The sequence below is a fragment of the Cetorhinus maximus genome, chromosome 1 (genome assembly GCF_964194155.1).
Source record: "Cetorhinus maximus chromosome 1, sCetMax3.hap1.1, whole genome shotgun sequence".
Taxonomy (NCBI): domain Eukaryota; kingdom Metazoa; phylum Chordata; class Chondrichthyes; order Lamniformes; family Cetorhinidae; genus Cetorhinus; species Cetorhinus maximus.
The window spans coordinates 71,448,909-71,466,201 of NC_135879.1; the positions used below are offsets into that span (position 1 = coordinate 71,448,909).

A 17,293-nucleotide genomic window follows, 5' to 3' on the forward strand; every position below is an offset into this window, starting at 1 on the left:
TTGGCCTATTTTATGAATCGCAAAACTTAATTGTGACTTTGAGAAGAAGTTTTTGCTGGTGCTGAATAGTTTATGTCTTCTTTCAAAGCAATTTTACTAGTCATGGGATAGTCTGGTAGAGTTGTCTTTTGGAGCTAGAGAATGAAAGAAGACAGTAAAGAAGACTTGATAGAGCAGGAGAAACTGGGAAAAGAGGGAAGAGGAGTGCACTAAGCAGGAGATATATTCAAAGTGGACCTTCGGGGAGGGTTTCTCCAACCAGAACTACTTAGAGCAGCAGACCTTGCAGGTCTGTACCCTGTTTCTCCGTAGCAGTCATCACACAATAATTCAGCACCTATCCTCTGTTCCATATTTATTTCAATCAGGTCTTCAGGTTACAGCTGACCACAGGCCAAGGGGTATCCCTTTCAGACATGACTCATAACTCTTGTTAAAACTGAAGAATTGGTTGACAGTGAGACTATACTGCCACCAGAAATATCATTGAGCAGTCCGTCAGCATGCTCAAGCAATGCTCGTGCTGCCTGGACCGTACAGGAGAAGCTTTGCAATGAAACCTGATGAGGGCCTAGATTTGTGGCCATCTGCTGCATGCTGCATAACCTTGCCATCATGAAGCACCAGCACTTACTGTAGCTGGGCAGCAGGAGGAAAAGGAAGAGCTGGAGAAGCATTGACTACCAGCGCTTCTAACTGCCAGAGGTCTCAAAGAGCAACTCACCCAAGACCATTTCACCATAACCATCTCAAGCACCAGCAATAAACCAATAAACCATCCTTGTCCCCATTATCCATGATACCACATTCTGATTGCCTGCCTTCAGTCCAACCTTAAGCCCCCGCTTCACTATAAATTCAAACACCAACATCAACTCCAGAACAAAGTACATCTTAACTTCATCTGTATCCAATAGCTGCAAAAATGATTAAAAATCATCCTTGTGTAAGCCATTAGTATCTGTTGACTTTGCTTGTTTGTCTATCCTGGTGCTACTACAAAGTATTTCCCCAGTGATTGCAGCTTGGGACGTGGAAGCCTGCTGAGTTTCCATTGAGGACACTTCAAATGACCATGGTGGATGACATCAAGTAGCACTGGTCCTTGACAGCCCCCCTTCAAACAGCAACGTCGCCGCATACACCAATTGGTTGTATGACATTAACAGGGATACTGGCAGAATGGATGGCAGGGAAGCAGATATGCTGTCCTCCTGATGCAGATGCCTTTCTCATGGAGACAAGACCACTCACTTGGGACCACTGCATGGCATTCTTATGCTGTACATGAAACAGATTGTAAAAGTGATGTGATGCCCTGGAATCCCCTACCAACACTAGTCCACAAAAATAAGGTGGCAGCTGTCAGAACGTCAGCAGATTCTCCATCATGGTGGATACCATGGTGTTCATGGAGCTGATCATAAATCTCCAAAAGTGCTTTACAGCCAATGAAGTGATTTTTGAAGTGTAGTCACTGTTGTAATGTGGGAAATGATTCCAGGTCCATGTGATCATTCTTTATGTGGGAGGCTAATTAGTTAAAGGTATAATTCTCACTGGAGGCTCCCAAAATCTCCTCTCATAACCTAAACAAAAACTTCAGAGAAATGGTATAAATGGTGCCTGTTAATATTCTGGGAAAAGCCAGTGGAAATTTTATTCTTTGCTGTGGTTCTGAAGTGCCTTGGTAGGTCCTGAGGCCATGAAAGGTGCTATATAAATGCCAGTCTTTCTTTATTCATGCACAAGTTGTTAATAATTCATTATTCTGCATCTCCTCAAAGCTAGACTTCAGAGTAACACACAGTAAGGTCCAACAAACAGCAATGAGATAATAATCAAACAGCCTTTTTTTTAAGAGATTTTAGTTGAGAGATAAATATCAGTCAGGACACCCTCATCTTTTTGAATACTGTCATGGGATCTTTTACATTCACCTGAGGGGGCCCAGGTTCTATGCTTCATCCTAAAGCAGCACAGTCTCAGCACTGCCGAGAAGTGTTAGCCTAGATTACGCACCCAAGTCTCTAGAGTAGAATTTACTTTTTTGAGTGTCAGCGGCTAGTCACAATTCAGCCTAATATGGTCCTCATTCCAAAGTGATCATTGGATAGTGATTGGTGGTGGAACCCAGACTGGTTTTTTTACCCTGCTGTAACCAGGGATGCTGAGCTACTCATAATACTACTGTCAACTGGCTAAAATAAGCTAATTTAGCACAATTCTGACACTGTACAAATGACATTACAACAAAAGCAAAATATTGCTGATTCTGGAAATCTGAAATAAGAACAAAAAAAGCTGGAAAAACTCAACAGGTCAGGCAGCACCTGTGGAGAGAAACGGAGTTAATGTTTCATCATCTGATGAAAGGTCATCGACCTGAAATGTTAACCTTGTTTCTCTCCATAGATGCTGCCTGACGAGTTGAGTTTTTCCAACTTTTGTTTTGTTCTTATATTAAATGACATTCCTTGTCTGTATGATTCAGCTATTCACAGGTTTAACCAGCTAAGCCGCTGGGAACTCAGAAGTGTTAAACTCAGTCGTCTCAATTTCCCTGCTCCTCTCACCCACTCTAACCTGTCTGTCTCTGAACGTGCTGCACTCCGTTCTCTCAGGTCCAACCCTGACATTGTCATCAAACCGGCTGACAAGGGTGGTGCTGTTGTTGTCTGGCGTATTGACCTCTACCTCGCATAGGCTGAGCGTCAACTCGCAGACACTTCCTCCTACCTTCCCCTGGACCGTGTCCCCACCACTGAACATCAAGCCATTATTTCCAGGACTGTTACTGACCTCATCTCCTCTGGAGACCTTCCTTCCACAGCTTCCAACCTCATAGTCTCCCAACCTTGGACAGCCCGCTTCTACCTCCTACCCAAAATTCACAAACAGGACTGTCCCGGCAGACCGATCGTGTCAGCCTGTTCCTGCCCCACGGAACTCATTTCTTGCTATCTTGACTCCATTCTCTCTCCCCTTGTCCAGTCCCTTCCCACCTACATCCGTGATTCTTCTGACACCCTACATCATATCAACAATTTCCAGTTCCCTGGCCCCAACCGCCTCCTCTTCACCATGGACGTCCAATCCCTCTACACCTCCATCCCCCACCAGGATGGTCTGAGGGCTCTCCACTTCTTCCTCGAACAGAGGCCCGAACAATCCCCATCCACCACTACTCTCCTCCGTCTGGCTGAACTCGTTCTCTCACTGAACAATTTCTCCTTAAATTCCTCTCACTTCCCCCAAATAAAAGGTGTGGCTATGGGTATCCGCATGGGCCCCAGTTATGCCTGTCTCTTTATGGGGTATGTGGAACATTCCTTGTTCCAGTGCTACTCTGGCCCCCTCCCACAACTCTTTCTCAGGTACATCGATGACTGCGTCGGTGCTGCTTCATGCTCTCGTCTGGACCTGGAAAAAGTTATTAATTTTGCTTCCAATTTCCACTCCTCCATCATTTTCACGTGGTCCATCACTGACACTTCCCTTCCCTTCCTTGACCTCTCTGTCTCAATTTCTGGTGATAGACTGTCCACCAATATTCATTACAAGCCTACCAACTCCCACAGCTACCTTGACTACAGCTCCTCACACCCCGCTTCCTGTAAGGACTCCATCTCATTCTCTCAGTTCCTTCGCCTCCGTCGCATCTCTTCTGATGATGCCACTTTCAAAAACAGTTCCTCTGACATGTCTTCCTTCTTCCTTAACCGAGGTTTTCCACCCACGGTGGTTGACAGGGCCCTCAACCGTGTCCGGCTCATTTCCCGCACATCCGCCCTCACACCTTCCTCTCCCTTCCAGAACCATGATTGGGTCCCCCTTGTCTTCACTTATCGCCCCACCAGCCTTCGCATTCAAAGGATCATCCTCCGCCATTTCTGCCAACTCCAGCATGATGCCACCACCAAACACATCTTCCCTTCACGCGCCCTGGCGGCATTCTGCAGGGATCGTTCCCTCCGGGACACCCTGGTCCACTCCTCCATCACCCCCTACACCTCAACCACCTCCCATGGCACCTTCCCATGCAACCGCAGAAGGTGCAACACCTGCCCTTTACTTCCCCCCTCCTCACCGTCCAAGGGCCCAAACACTCCTTTCTGGTGAAGCAGCATTTCACTTGCACTTCCCTCAATTTAGTCCACTGCATTCGCTGCTCCCAATGCGGTTTCCTCTACATTGGAGAGACCAAACGCAGACCGGGTGACCGCTTTGCGGAACATCTTTGGTCTGTCCGCAACCTTGACCCAGACCTCCCTGTCGTTTGCCATTTCAACACACCACCCTTCTCTCATGCCCATATGTCCGTCCTTGGCCTGCTGCAATGTTCCAGTGAAGCTCAATGCAAACTCGGGAACAGCACCTCATCTTCCGACTAGTCACTTTACAGCCTTCTGGACTGAATATTGAGTTCAACAACTTTAGATCATGAACTCTGTCCTCCATCCCCACCCCCTTTCCGATCCCCCCTTTTTCCAATAATTTATATAGATTTTTCGTTTCCCACCTATTTCCATTATTTTTAAATGTATTTCCATCCATTGTTTTATCTCTACCTTTTAGCCTATTTTGATCCCTTCCCCCCAACCCACCCCCACTAGGGCTATCTGTACCTTGCTCATCCTGCTTTCTACCCTTAAAGTCACCTATTAGCACATTTCTTAGCTAATATCACCACCTTTGTCCTTTTGTCTATGACATATTTTGGCAATCTCCTCCTATCACTGGCCCTCTATCCAGCTTTACCTGTCCCACCGCCCCTTAAACCTGCTTATATTTCACCTCTCTTCTATTTTTCCTTAGTTCTGTTGAAGAGTCATACGGACTCAAAACATTAACTGTGCTCCTCTCCGCAGATGCTGTCAGACCTGTTGAGTTTTTCTAGGTATTTTTATTTTTTTTTGGATTTCCAGCATCCGCAGTTTTTTGCTTTTATCAGAAGTGTTAATGATGTGATTCAGTCTCTTAAGACCTCCCGAAGAGATGCAAATCTATTCATTTATACAAATGCATAAATAAAAGTATATGTAAGTATGTGCATTATATGTAAATTAATGGGCATTTTGAATGACTAAGCGGTAATAATCTCAAAGAAAGGTGGAAGCGATATCTTGAATCACAAGATTGAAACATATGTGAAGTTGATGAAGGCTGTTCCCCTCCCGCTCTAATTTCTCTTCACTTTGTGCTTGAGATTGAAATTCCTCTGTCTGCTACTTTTTTAATGCTGATTAATGAAATGGTGTCAAGTTCCTCAACATGCTAGTTTAGAAACACATTTTAAAATAAAAGGGTTAATGGCCCATTGAACAAGCAAACTCAGGAATTTGATGCAAGCCAGTTAACCAGTACAATCCAATAAACATACAATACGATAAATAGTACAATAAAAATAACACATAGTAAATTTACATCCTATTTGTCCTGTGCTTACTAGGGTCAGGGAGTGATGTGTTCCCAGATTTTTGCCAATGCTACTCTGAAATCTAGCTACAAGGAGGTGCAGAATAATGAATCATTAACAACTTGCTATATAAAAGAAGAAAGAGAGACTAGTTTTATGACCTTTCATGACCTTGGCATGTCTCAAAGTACTTCGCAACTAATGAAGTAGTCGCTATTATAATGTAGGAAATAATGCCGTGTTTAATTTATGCACAGTAAGGTTCTACAGATGACAATGAGAGAACAACCAAATAATATTTTTAAGTGATGTCTTTAAGTGATGGTTAGCCCTGAAAGCCAGGATGCCAAGAGAGTATTCCCTTCCCCTTTTTCGAATCGTGTTGTGGGACCTTTAAAATTCACCTGAGAGGGTCCGGGATTTACATCTCATCTGAAAGATGGCTCTTCTAGCAGCACAGCACTTCTCAGTACTGCCTTGAAGTATCAGCTTAAATTAACACTCAAGTCCCTGGAGTAGAATTTGAATCCACAATTTTTTTCATTGCTTTCCTCCTAGTCAGTCCGTAGCCTCCAGCTGGTACCAACCATCAACAATATAGCCAAGAGTAGGACCCCAATGGAATGGAGAATCAAATTTGCATCCAACCACTGTATGATGCTATGTGTTGACGTTCCATTGTGGAACAACTTCTATCTAGCTGAAGTCAACATTTTTTTTGACAGCAGCTGTGTAATGGCTGCCTGTAGTCAGGTGCATGTTATGCATGTCAGGTGATGCCATCCATACTGAAGGACTTATGATTGTGACTTAATTACTGTAAACTTATCAACTAATTATTAGCAGTTTAGCCATTGTGGATGATTGTGAACTACATCCACTGCTTTGTGGTGTTATGCATTGACTCATCTATGTATTGCACTATTATCCCATGCATATGACATAATTTTTAAAAAGCTACTTAGTTTAATGCTCAAAATATAGTGTCAAAGCTTAATTCTTGAAGATAATAAACCCATTGATGATATTTTGAACTGGGGATGCATGTTCTGCTGCATGTTCCTACAGATAAAAACTAAAGGTGTTTATGTTTGACAGGTGTTGCTCTTATGTGGGAAGACGTGGTAACGGTCCTCAGGCTATCTCCATAGGCAAAAACTGTGATAAGTTTGGGATTGTAGTTCATGAACTGGGCCATGTGATTGGATTTTGGCATGAACACACAAGACCAGACCGAGATGATCACGTGACCATCATTAGAGAAAACATCCAGCCAGGTAAGGTTCCATAAGACAAAGAATTTTTGTGTTTAGTTCTTGTTCATATGACTGTAGTTCACCAATAACCTGTTGTATTTATTTCCCACTGGCAGACAAAAATGCTAGTCAGGATTTTCCAGTCCCATCACTGGCGGGCATCATCGTGGATGGGACAGGAAAATTTGGAGAACTGTTGACTTTTAACAGCTCTCCAAATTTTCCCATCCTGTCCACGATGGTGCCCATCGGGGCTGGAAAATCCCACCAGTTGTTTGTCAGGTGAATGTATTATGAAATACATATATGTGAAAAGAGTGGTGGCACTGTGCACAGGGCAAAAAGGATACAGATTTGCTCTTCTGTTCAGTTCAGTTTAGGATCCGAGTGTCGTCAGGCATAAAGAGATTGGAAAGAAGTTCTGTGCATTTTGCAAGGGGAGAAAGATTAAATTTCTTCCCTTTCCTGTTTCACACGTGATTACAATTAAGATTTGAAGTGCTGGTGGCATGCAAGGGAAACATGTGTGATTCTGTAGCGGGAGAAACTTCTCATGGGTGGAACACACTGTCAGCTGAAAATGCTGCAGCCAAGGGCTGGCTATTAAAAAGCTTACATTCACTGGTCAATACATGCATTGGGACTCTTACAGTTCCACACACTATAAGATTGGCGTTATCGGCAACCTCGTAAATAGGGCCCAAGCCAATTGCTCACAATGCAAGCTTGATGCTGGAATAGGGCGCATCAAAGATATCTGGCAGGACAGTTGTTACCCTGATCAGATCATCTCGCGTTGTATGTCGCGCAAACTCATGAACGGGCCTAAGGCCGTCACTTTCACCCTGAAAAGTGCCCCGTCTACCTCAGATTACCCTGGAAGGGTGGGTATCTCAACCATTTGAGCAACAGGTGAAGCTAGCGTTTTCATGTTGCTCCTATGCAGTATCAACACGAGTGGTGTTCACCACTAATAGGATGCTGCCGTCAAGTCAAAAAGATGTTCTGCCTATCACACAAATGAGTAATGTGGTATATGGATTTCAGTGCCAGTGTGATATAGGCTATACATCCCAAAGACTGGCAGATCGTAACAAACAGCATGTCCCTTCCGCCATTCGCAACAGGCAAGGTACAGACCATACCCAACCAGCCTGCACTTGCAAAACTCAAAATACAGTGTCGAACATTAGATGTGATTCTGCGATTGGACAACATTTACTAAATGACCCTCAGTGTGCTAAGAATTATGCTGACAACCAATTTAAGATTGTCAGTCAGGCTTGCAATGTGGCGCATTTGCACGTACTGGAAGCTACATATATTAATGCACAAGACCCGGTTCCATGTACATAGAAAGAACATGCGCACGTATTGTGCCTGTTTCAGCTAAACAAAATAAGTAATACCATTCACTGGTTCATTGCTCAGGGAAATGCCTTGACCAATCAAAGTCAAGCTGCCTAGTTTAAAATTTCAAACAATGCTTGGTAGTCAACTATCAGTCACTATTAACTGGTGCATTCTCCATGGCAATGTCTCTACCAATCAGTGTCCATTTGCCAACCAATCAGCAGTCTCTTCTCATACAGTATAAAGTTGTTGCTTCCCCTGACATTGGTATTCTTGCGAATGTCCTGATGAGTGCAAGACGAAAAACTTTGACAAAATGTCTTTTTTCAGCAATACTCAAGTTCTGTACTACCAAACGATTACTTGTAAATATATGCACAAGATAGTGTCAATAATATATTCACGTGTTCTTATTGATAATTTTTGATGACCTGTCATAGTATGAGAGCTAAAGGTCATGGCACGCCCTATATTTGGCACACTTTGATGGTTCCAGGGGAGATAGGGAGATAAACAGTATTTCTGAATGAATATGTTGTGCTTTCACGGAATCTTTGTTGAATGTTCATGTGAATTTTCACTTTGTGGTGATCATTCTGTGGAACATGGCTTAAAATGCAGGTTGAACTGGTCCCCCTTCCATGACTCTAAAGAAAATTGGCCCAAATTACTCTCAATGGGTATAACTAAGATAGGTGTGGTTGCATTCAATATAATTTAAAGATGGCACTGGATCCAAATAATTTCGCAAGGCAGGCTCTTAAATGTATGCCCAAATGCCCCAAAGATATCCTTAGTACCAGCACTCACTAGCGAATGTGTGTGACTAAACTGCACTCCCCGTTCTAGTCAAGGTGGTAGAGGATGCAGGTTTATAGTTAACTCCAGAAGGCAGGATGGCAGACCTAGGTCTACACCCAGGAAGGCAATGGGACAATGGTCATGCAAATGTCTTACTGTTGGGGAATCTTGTAGAGATCAGGCTGTTCCTGGATTCCTTTGCACATCACTCCATGGCTCTGGCATCCATTAAATACTCATGCGTATTTATGGCCCCCTACACAGGCTCCGACAATTCATTGTTATCTGAGTAGGGGTGATGTTCCTCATGCTCTTCCTGTTGCAACGTGTGTCCTTATTGCAGGGCCAGGTTGCAGGTTGTGCACAGCAGACCACGGCTTTTCTTGACACCCTCTGAGGTACGTATTGCAAGGCTCCTCCAGAATGGTCACGGCAACAGAAGTGCATTTTAAGCAAGCCAGTGGTGTTCTCTATGATGGCTTTGGTGGAGGCATGAGCTTGACTGTAGTGCCACAATGCTGCGGATGCCTGACTGGTGTCATCAGCTATGTATGTATTAGATAGTCCTTGTCACTGAGGTCCCATCTGTCAATCTGGGCTGGGACATCAAAGAGCTCTGGGAGCCATGAGTTGCCCCAAATGTATGTAATGTGACAGCTCCCTGAGAAACAAATACAGACCTGCATGTTTCTTCTCCTGTGCTCGTACACCAGTTGAATGTTGAAGAAGTGAAAACCTTTGCAATCCACAAAGGCAGCTGGTTAGTCCAAGGGAGCTCTAATGGCCACATTGGTGCAGTTGATGACCCCCTGCACCCGAGGGAACTGAATACTGGCAACAAACGCTGTTGACTTTGCTGCTAGCTATCTTTATTGCTGGGGAAATGGATGAAATCATTGACATGATGGAATAGGGCATTGGTCACATTCTTTTTACACCTATGCGTGGCAGCCTGTGAGATGCCACTTATGGCACCGGTTAAGCCCTGGCGGCTGCCACTGGTGTAGTAATTAAGCACTGCTGTAAACTTGAGTGCCACTGGCATGGGGTTCCCACTGAATCTATGTGGCTGCGTGTCTTGAAGCACAATCTGACATATCTTGGTTACCATTTCCTGGGGCATCTTCAGTTGTCTGTGGCATCACCTCCCTGACATCAGGAGGTAGTTTGTTCTTGTCCTTGGGATGCGTTGATACATCAGTGTCCTTCAATGAGGCCTTCCTTTGATGGCTGCATCTGGATCAGCCTCCCCCTCTGGTGCTGCCAACTAGTGGTGTTGCAGCCTCTGTTGTTGGCCAGCAAGAGCTTTCCTTCATCACACCCTCTCCTCCTGCTCCTGAGGTTGCAGGGATATCAGGTGAATGAGACCCATGGTTATTGCAGTAATTGCACTGCGTAAAGAGGGCAGACATGAGATGAAAGCATATTTGTCCATAATTCTCACCCATAGAACTAATGATCACGGAGTCATTTTAATCAGCCAATTGTGCACACCCAGAACTCCACCCACCCAAGCAGGCCCTCCTCCCACTTTGATCAAGATTCCATTCAGAGAAGCTATGTTTTACAGAAGACCATAACTATGGTGTGAGTAACATTTCAGATCTGCTCCTGCAGCTTCCACTGTCATCCCTGCACTTACTCCCATCACCCCTGACCCATCCAACATAATCTTTTACCTTCCCCTGGCACCCTTGAACCTCCCTATCACCATTTCCATTGACATGCTGTATCCCCCTGTGTGCCTACATTTAAGCCTACTCTTGTGCCCACTCTGACCCTGAACCCCCTCATTCTCCTCCTCAATGTTTTCATTCCCACCTGTGCCCCAGCCTGAGACATATGAATACCCAATCCTGCCCTTCTACCAAACCCAACTCTGCACTCCCCTGCCCCTGTGACTGTGACTGTTCCCTTCGCCACCCAGCACCCTCGATTTGAACCACAGAACCCTAACATTGACAACACTAACACCGCCCATTAGGCCTTTCATTCACGTTACCTTTCCCACCTGGGAGCGCTCCCTCCCCACCACACCCAGGATGCTGTGCCCTTCCCTTTTCCGTGCTTCTCTGCACCCAAAAACTAACATTTTCTGCACACACACTTTGTGCCACAGACTTCAACATGGATACCCGCTCATCTTAGACACATATATATAAAGCCAAATGGTGCACGCCACCTTTATATGACCATGAACTGGGTGCTATGAGATCTTATGTTGCTGACTGTAGTAACTATGGTTTTATTTAATACGCAATGTACATTTAAGAATAATACTTATTAAGGAAGGTCACACAATAGCAGAGTAGCGTGGGCTACCTCATCAGGCAATGCAGACATAAAGATGGAGTTAGAGTTGAAATCACACGTATTGTTGCCGCTGAGTATATTGTAAATAAACTTAACATTTCCATCCAAGAAGTGGCTGCAGATCAACTTCATCATTAATAGTACAACTCGGCCACCCTACAACATTGACTTTATTATTTAAGGTAGGACTTAATTAAAAACACTTCCATGCTAATGAGTATTCATGGACCGCAAATGTATTACAAGTATGAACCTGCCACAGGCTGGCATGAGGCCTGACATGCAGCAAACACATGACCTCAAATCGCTGTCGTGAAATTGAAATTTCGCATCCTGACTAATTCAGTCACCCTGCACACTGTTTCCCCCTCTTGCAAACTCTGTAAAATCACACCCCCTCATGACTTTTTCCCCCCAACTTTAAACTTCATCACTTCCAAAATGATGCTGAGGATTACCTGGCAGAGTCATTTCAGGTGACCACCTCCCTGTTGCACCTCACCTTTACACATTTTTTAAATTGCAGACAACAAAAATATTAGCTTAGGTACAGCTTTTTGAACTTTCCTCGTGGGAAGTTGTTTGCTTGATTGTAGCCAGAAGAAAACTCTTTCCTGAAACCCCACAAGCTGCTTTAAAGTGTGGGACATATTAATCAAACATAATATTAACTTTGGGTGGAATTTAATGCTCCCCATCCCTCCCCTGGAAATGGGCTGCGGGGTGGATAGGGCCATATAATGTGGCTTGGAAGTGCAAGGTGGAGACATTTTCCTCAATTATGTTCAGGGCGGGAGGGTCGAGGATGGCCTTCCTGCCTGGCGGTCAATTGAGTCCTTTAAATGGTCACTTAAGGGCCTCATCACACTGCCACTGGTATTTAACCAGTGGCAGATAGGTAATATGCCATGTGGGTAAACCCCAGGTAAATTCTGGGGGGTAGGCCTATGGCCAATTGGGAAGGCATCCATTCTTCTCGGGTGTCTTGTGGCCAATGGAAGGACCCACTGGAAGAAAGGGAGGGAGCCTGTGAAATCCAGCCCCTTGCCCTTCATAATGGCCCCACTCCCAACCTCCCTTGCCGGAGCCTTGCTGACTGGCCGTGGTGATTCTGCCTCAGCCAGCATTGTCCAGGAGCTCTAAAGATAATCCTTCTCCTAGGCCCCAAAGCAGTACTGGCAGTGACCACTGCGCCCAGTGGAGCTACTCTTACTGGACAACTGTCAACCTCCAATTGACTGGCAGTTCTCAGAGGAGGACTATCTGTGCCACACCAGAAATGTAGTGCGAAATTGCCTCTGGTGGAGCTGGGAACCTTGTTGGCAGTGAGCGGGCTGCCTAATTAGGGCTTTACCCCAATGATGCACCTGGAAATAGCCATGGCAGGGTTGCCAGCAGTTCTCCAGCCAATGGACAGGCCCAGCGCTGTGACCATTTAATTTCGCTCTTCGTTTCTCCCTCCACAGATGGTCCCTGACATGCTGAATATTTCCAGCATTTTCTTTTTTTATTTGCATTCCAGAATCTGCAGTATTTTACTTTCTTGTAAAATAATGCTTGTTAATAAGATATATCTCTAACTTGCTTTATTTTCTTTTTCATTTTGTTTAGCAGCATTTTTCTTTATTCATTTGAGGGATGTGGGTGTCCCTGGCTAGGCCAGCATTTATTGCTCATCCCTAAATGCCCATGAGAAGTGCTGGTGGCGAGTTGCCCTTCTTGAGCCACTGTATCACATGTATTTCAGTTTTTAGAGCAATTTTTTGTTGATTACAATAGGAGGAAAGCACTTTATTAAATCGCAAGTCGAGGGCAGGGAGATTTCCAGAGCTGTTCCCATTGTGCTGCTGTTTCAGATTTAAGAAATTCATGTGGAACAGCTAAGAAACTGAGGAGGCTCGTTATTTATTTGAGGAATTCATGATTCCAAGAGAAAGTTCCAGAGGGTCCTGAAATTCTCTGTTAAGACAAGTAGTGAAAATCCATGATTCATGTAGCATCTACTGTGATTTTCACTTTAAATGAAATAAACAGGATTAATTGTTTACAATTGAAACTTTGATAGCTTGTCAACTGAGAATGACTTATGATTCAAATTAATTACTTTTTTATTGTTTAATCTTTTTGCATTGGATGAAGCATTAATTACTCAAAGCATTTGCAATAGCAATCATAGTTGTCATTGAGTGTGGTTTCTTTGTATTAAGAGCTAAAAAGCCCAAAAGGATCATGTTCTTACATGACATACTGTTGCTAAGAGCATTGCAATGACTTTTACGTTGCTGATGATTATGCTGCTAATCATTCAGTAAGAATCAATAACTTTGAATTTTTATAGATTACATATAATCAAACATATTACAGTTGCATAGTCTACTGCGAGGTTCTAATTTAAATAGATACCCATGATGAGACATAATTGAATAATATTTCAATGGTAGAACTCCCATTGGATGTCCAGATATCAAATTAGGTTCATAAATAACATTTAATTTTGATTGCCCTCAGAGTGCACTTTTTTAGCTCTTGGATGGGACACTGAAGAGACACTGTCTTGTGTCATAAAATGCTTTATCTCAGGTTAGCTGGGGCCAGTTTTGCCTCCTGTCATTAAGGTAATTGCCATGGAGTTTATCCTGCCATTTTTGAAGTTAAGTATAGATGTAATAAAACAGTAAATGTTTTATATAAAATCCCAGGTTCATGGAAGTGATTTGCAGGATGGCATTTTAGTCTGATTGGTGAGACGGTGCACTGCTGATTATTTTAATCCACGTAAGGTTCCTTGTTGTAGTTTATAGATCATTAAAACGAATTATAACTGTTTAAATAAATCACGGATATTCCCAGGGTTTATGATATCATCAAAATTTTTCAATGGAATTATAGCTGAGTACTGGCATTCATCCTTCTTGGGAGAAGATCAACTGTGCCAAGGGTGCATGTCAGTTCTGTATTGAACATCGTCTGTTGTGGCTGTATAGGTTGATTCATGAGTGGCTCATTGCTAAATATCAAAAATAGTTTAAAACATCATCAGCAGGGCAGTGACGAATCCTAAATATTTATGACTTGTTAAACAAGTTTCAACATTGCTTTTTAGTTGTCTGGCTTGAGTATAAAATAGTGACTAAGTATATTTTCCCTTCTACATTTACATCACATTATCACACTGCAGTATTCTAAAGCCCTTTATGCAATTCTTGTCTTCTTTAGAGTCCAGTGATTGTTATGTCTACAAATATCATCCTGCACCAGCAATATCTCACAGATAGTGCCTGGTCAGTAACAACTTGATGATATGTCTTTTTTTTTCCAATGGTGTTGGTTGAGGGATGAATATTGGCTGAGACATGAGTAGAAAGTTCTTCTCTTTTATTTTATTCATTCATGGGATGCGGGCTTCGTTGGCTGGGCCAGCATTTATTGCCCATCCCTAGTTGCCCTTGAGAAGGTGGTAGTGAGCTGCCTTCTTAAACTGCTGCAGTCCATGTGGTATAGGTACACCCACAGTGCTGTTAGGAAGGGAGTTCCAGGATCTTGATCCAGTGACAGTGAAGGAACGGCTTTCCCAGATGGTGCCATGGAATTATTAACATCCATTTGAGTTCTAAGAATGGGTAGACATGATTAGCATATTATCCCAAGGTTGGCACCCCTGACAGCACAAACCCTCTTCTACATGCACTGAGGTGTCAGTCTGGATTTACATATCCATATCTGATGTGTGGCTTGAAGCTATGATTTTCTAACTCAGATTTGAGAATGATCCCAAATAAGTCAGGCTAATATTGTTGAATAGTAATTAGTTGCAATTACAACTGGGTACATTAAAAGTATTCAGTTATAGATGATTGAGCATCAATTGTGTAGTATGCTGTGGAGAACAATATCAGAAAATCGGGCATGCCTATAATGCCCTTGATTTTCCTCCATTTATGTTAATGGGTAAAAATCCACTGTAACTCCTGACACCAAATAGGAAGATGTGAGAAACTGTCATGCATGTGCACTTGGCCCACATTGCGGCCGTTGGCGCATATGCAATTGCTGCTGGCACATTTTTGGTCAGCAACAGAAGCATCAGTGGTTTTAAAATGCTTGTGTGGGGAGCATTTGATTTAAAAATTATCACAGAGACTGGATAATATCAAACCACAGGAGAATTTTATTGGAACACAAATTAAATTGACCAATTTCAGAACAAGTTTCAACTTTAGTTAAGGGAAGCACAGAGGGGGAAAAAAATGACACTTAAATCACATTAATTTGTCTTTCCTTGGAAATGCAAGTTTGCACAAATTGCAGCAACTTTATTGTAAAAGGACACATTTGATTTATTTTTATTTGGGAAACCAGCTTGTTAAAGGCTTTATGGAGAGAGTTCCTGTCCAACCCTAATAACTCAGTTGGTAACTATTGGGATTCTTAATCCCAGAGTCATAGGCCCAGACTTTCGCTATGGCAGAGAGGCTCTCCGTTGTGGCAAAAATCCCTGAAATGACCGGAAATTCTAAGCCCTACTCCTGAATGTGGCATTTCCTATTTTCACAGGGGAGGGACTGGAATCGAGCTGGGGCTCATGCATGCGCAGTTTAGGGAGGCAGCTGGCCATTTAAATCACCAGCTGCCTCCACTGAAGTGGGATTTTGGTAGGTTAGGAATGTGAAACCCAGAGTGTGCAGATTAGATCAGGTTAGAGGAGGTCTTGATGAATTAATTTGGATACAAAGGGTATACCTTTGGAGAGGTAAAGTACCCCATTGGATATGGTCCTGGGGTATCCTTTGGGAGGGGTAAGGCACCCTTTGAGATTGTTAAAAGTAAACATGAATTTTCATAAAAAGTGCATAAACTCATTGGAACAGTCACAACTGCCATGGAGCTGTCAAAGGATATTAGGTGAGTTGGCAAGGAGGGGGTAAGGGCAAAGGGTGGTGCGTGGGAGGCATGGGTTGGCATGAGTTAGCACTAAGTTGGTATAGGGGCTATAAAGGGTCATGGGAATATGGGGGGCATAGAGGTGTATAAGGGTTGGTGGGAGGCATGAGGGGTGGTGGAGGGTGGTTAGAGGGCCAAGGGTTGGCATAGGAGGTATAAGAGACAATGGGGCAATGGGTAGAGTAGCATGGGTTGGCATAAGATCATTGGACATAGGTACAGAAGCAGGCCATTTGGCCTTATGAGCCTGCTCCACCATTCAATAAGACCATGGCTGATCTGATTGTGGTCTCAGCTCCAAAGTCCTGTCTGCAGCCCATAACCCTTGAGCCACTTGTTTGCAAACATCCATCTAATTCAGCCTTGAATAAATTTAAAGACCCAACCTGCACTATCTTCTGGGGAAGAGAATTCCACATTCTAATGATCCTCTGGGAGAAAAGAAAATCTCCTCATCTCTGTCTTAAAAGGGAGACCTCATGTTCTTAAACCATGTCCCTGAGTTCTAGTTTCCTCTACAAGATGAAACATCCTCCCAGTATCTACCTATTAAGTTTCCTCAGGATCTTATATGTTTCAATAAAATCACCTCTCATTCTTCTAAACTCAAATGGGTATAGGCCTAACCTGTTCAGACAACACTTTCATCCCAGGAATGAGTCGAGTGAACCTTCTCTGAACTGCTTCTAAAGCAATTATATTCTTTGTCGAATAAGGAGACCAAACTGTACACTGTATTTCAGATGTGGTCTCATCAAAGCCCTGTACAGATTCAGTAAAACATCACCACTTTTATATTCCATTCCTCTTGCAATAAATGCCAACGTTCCATTTGCCTTCCTAATCACTTGCTGTACCTGCATGCTAACTTTGTGTTTCATGTACCAGGACATCCAGGTCCCTCTGTACCACCAAGTTCTGCAATCTCTCCCCATTTAAATAATATATTGTTTTTCTATTCTACCTGCCAAAATGGACAAGTTCACATTTACCCACGTCATACTCCATCTGCCAAATTTTTGTCCATTCACTTAACTTGTCTTTTTCCCTTTGCAGACTCTATACCTCCTCTTGACAACTTACTTTCCTGCCTATCTTGGTGTCATCAGCAAATTTAGCTACCATACATTTGATCCCTTCATCCAAGTCATCGATATAGATTGTAATAAGTTGAGCCTCAGCACTGATCCCTGTGGCACTCCACTAGTAA

General features: G+C 43.4%; 1 protein-coding gene across 2 annotated transcripts in view; it reads left to right on the top strand.

Moving 5' to 3' along the window:
- tll1 (tolloid-like 1) overlaps positions 1-17,293 on the top strand; it is a 441,724-nt gene that overhangs the window by 203,067 nt on the left and 221,364 nt on the right. For both annotated transcript variants that reach the window (XM_078542318.1, XM_078542328.1), the window contains exon 7: positions 6,518-6,696. In XM_078542318.1, coding sequence (XP_078398444.1) covers positions 6,518-6,696 — 179 coding nt within the window. The remainder of the gene's footprint in view (positions 1-6,517; positions 6,697-17,293) is intronic.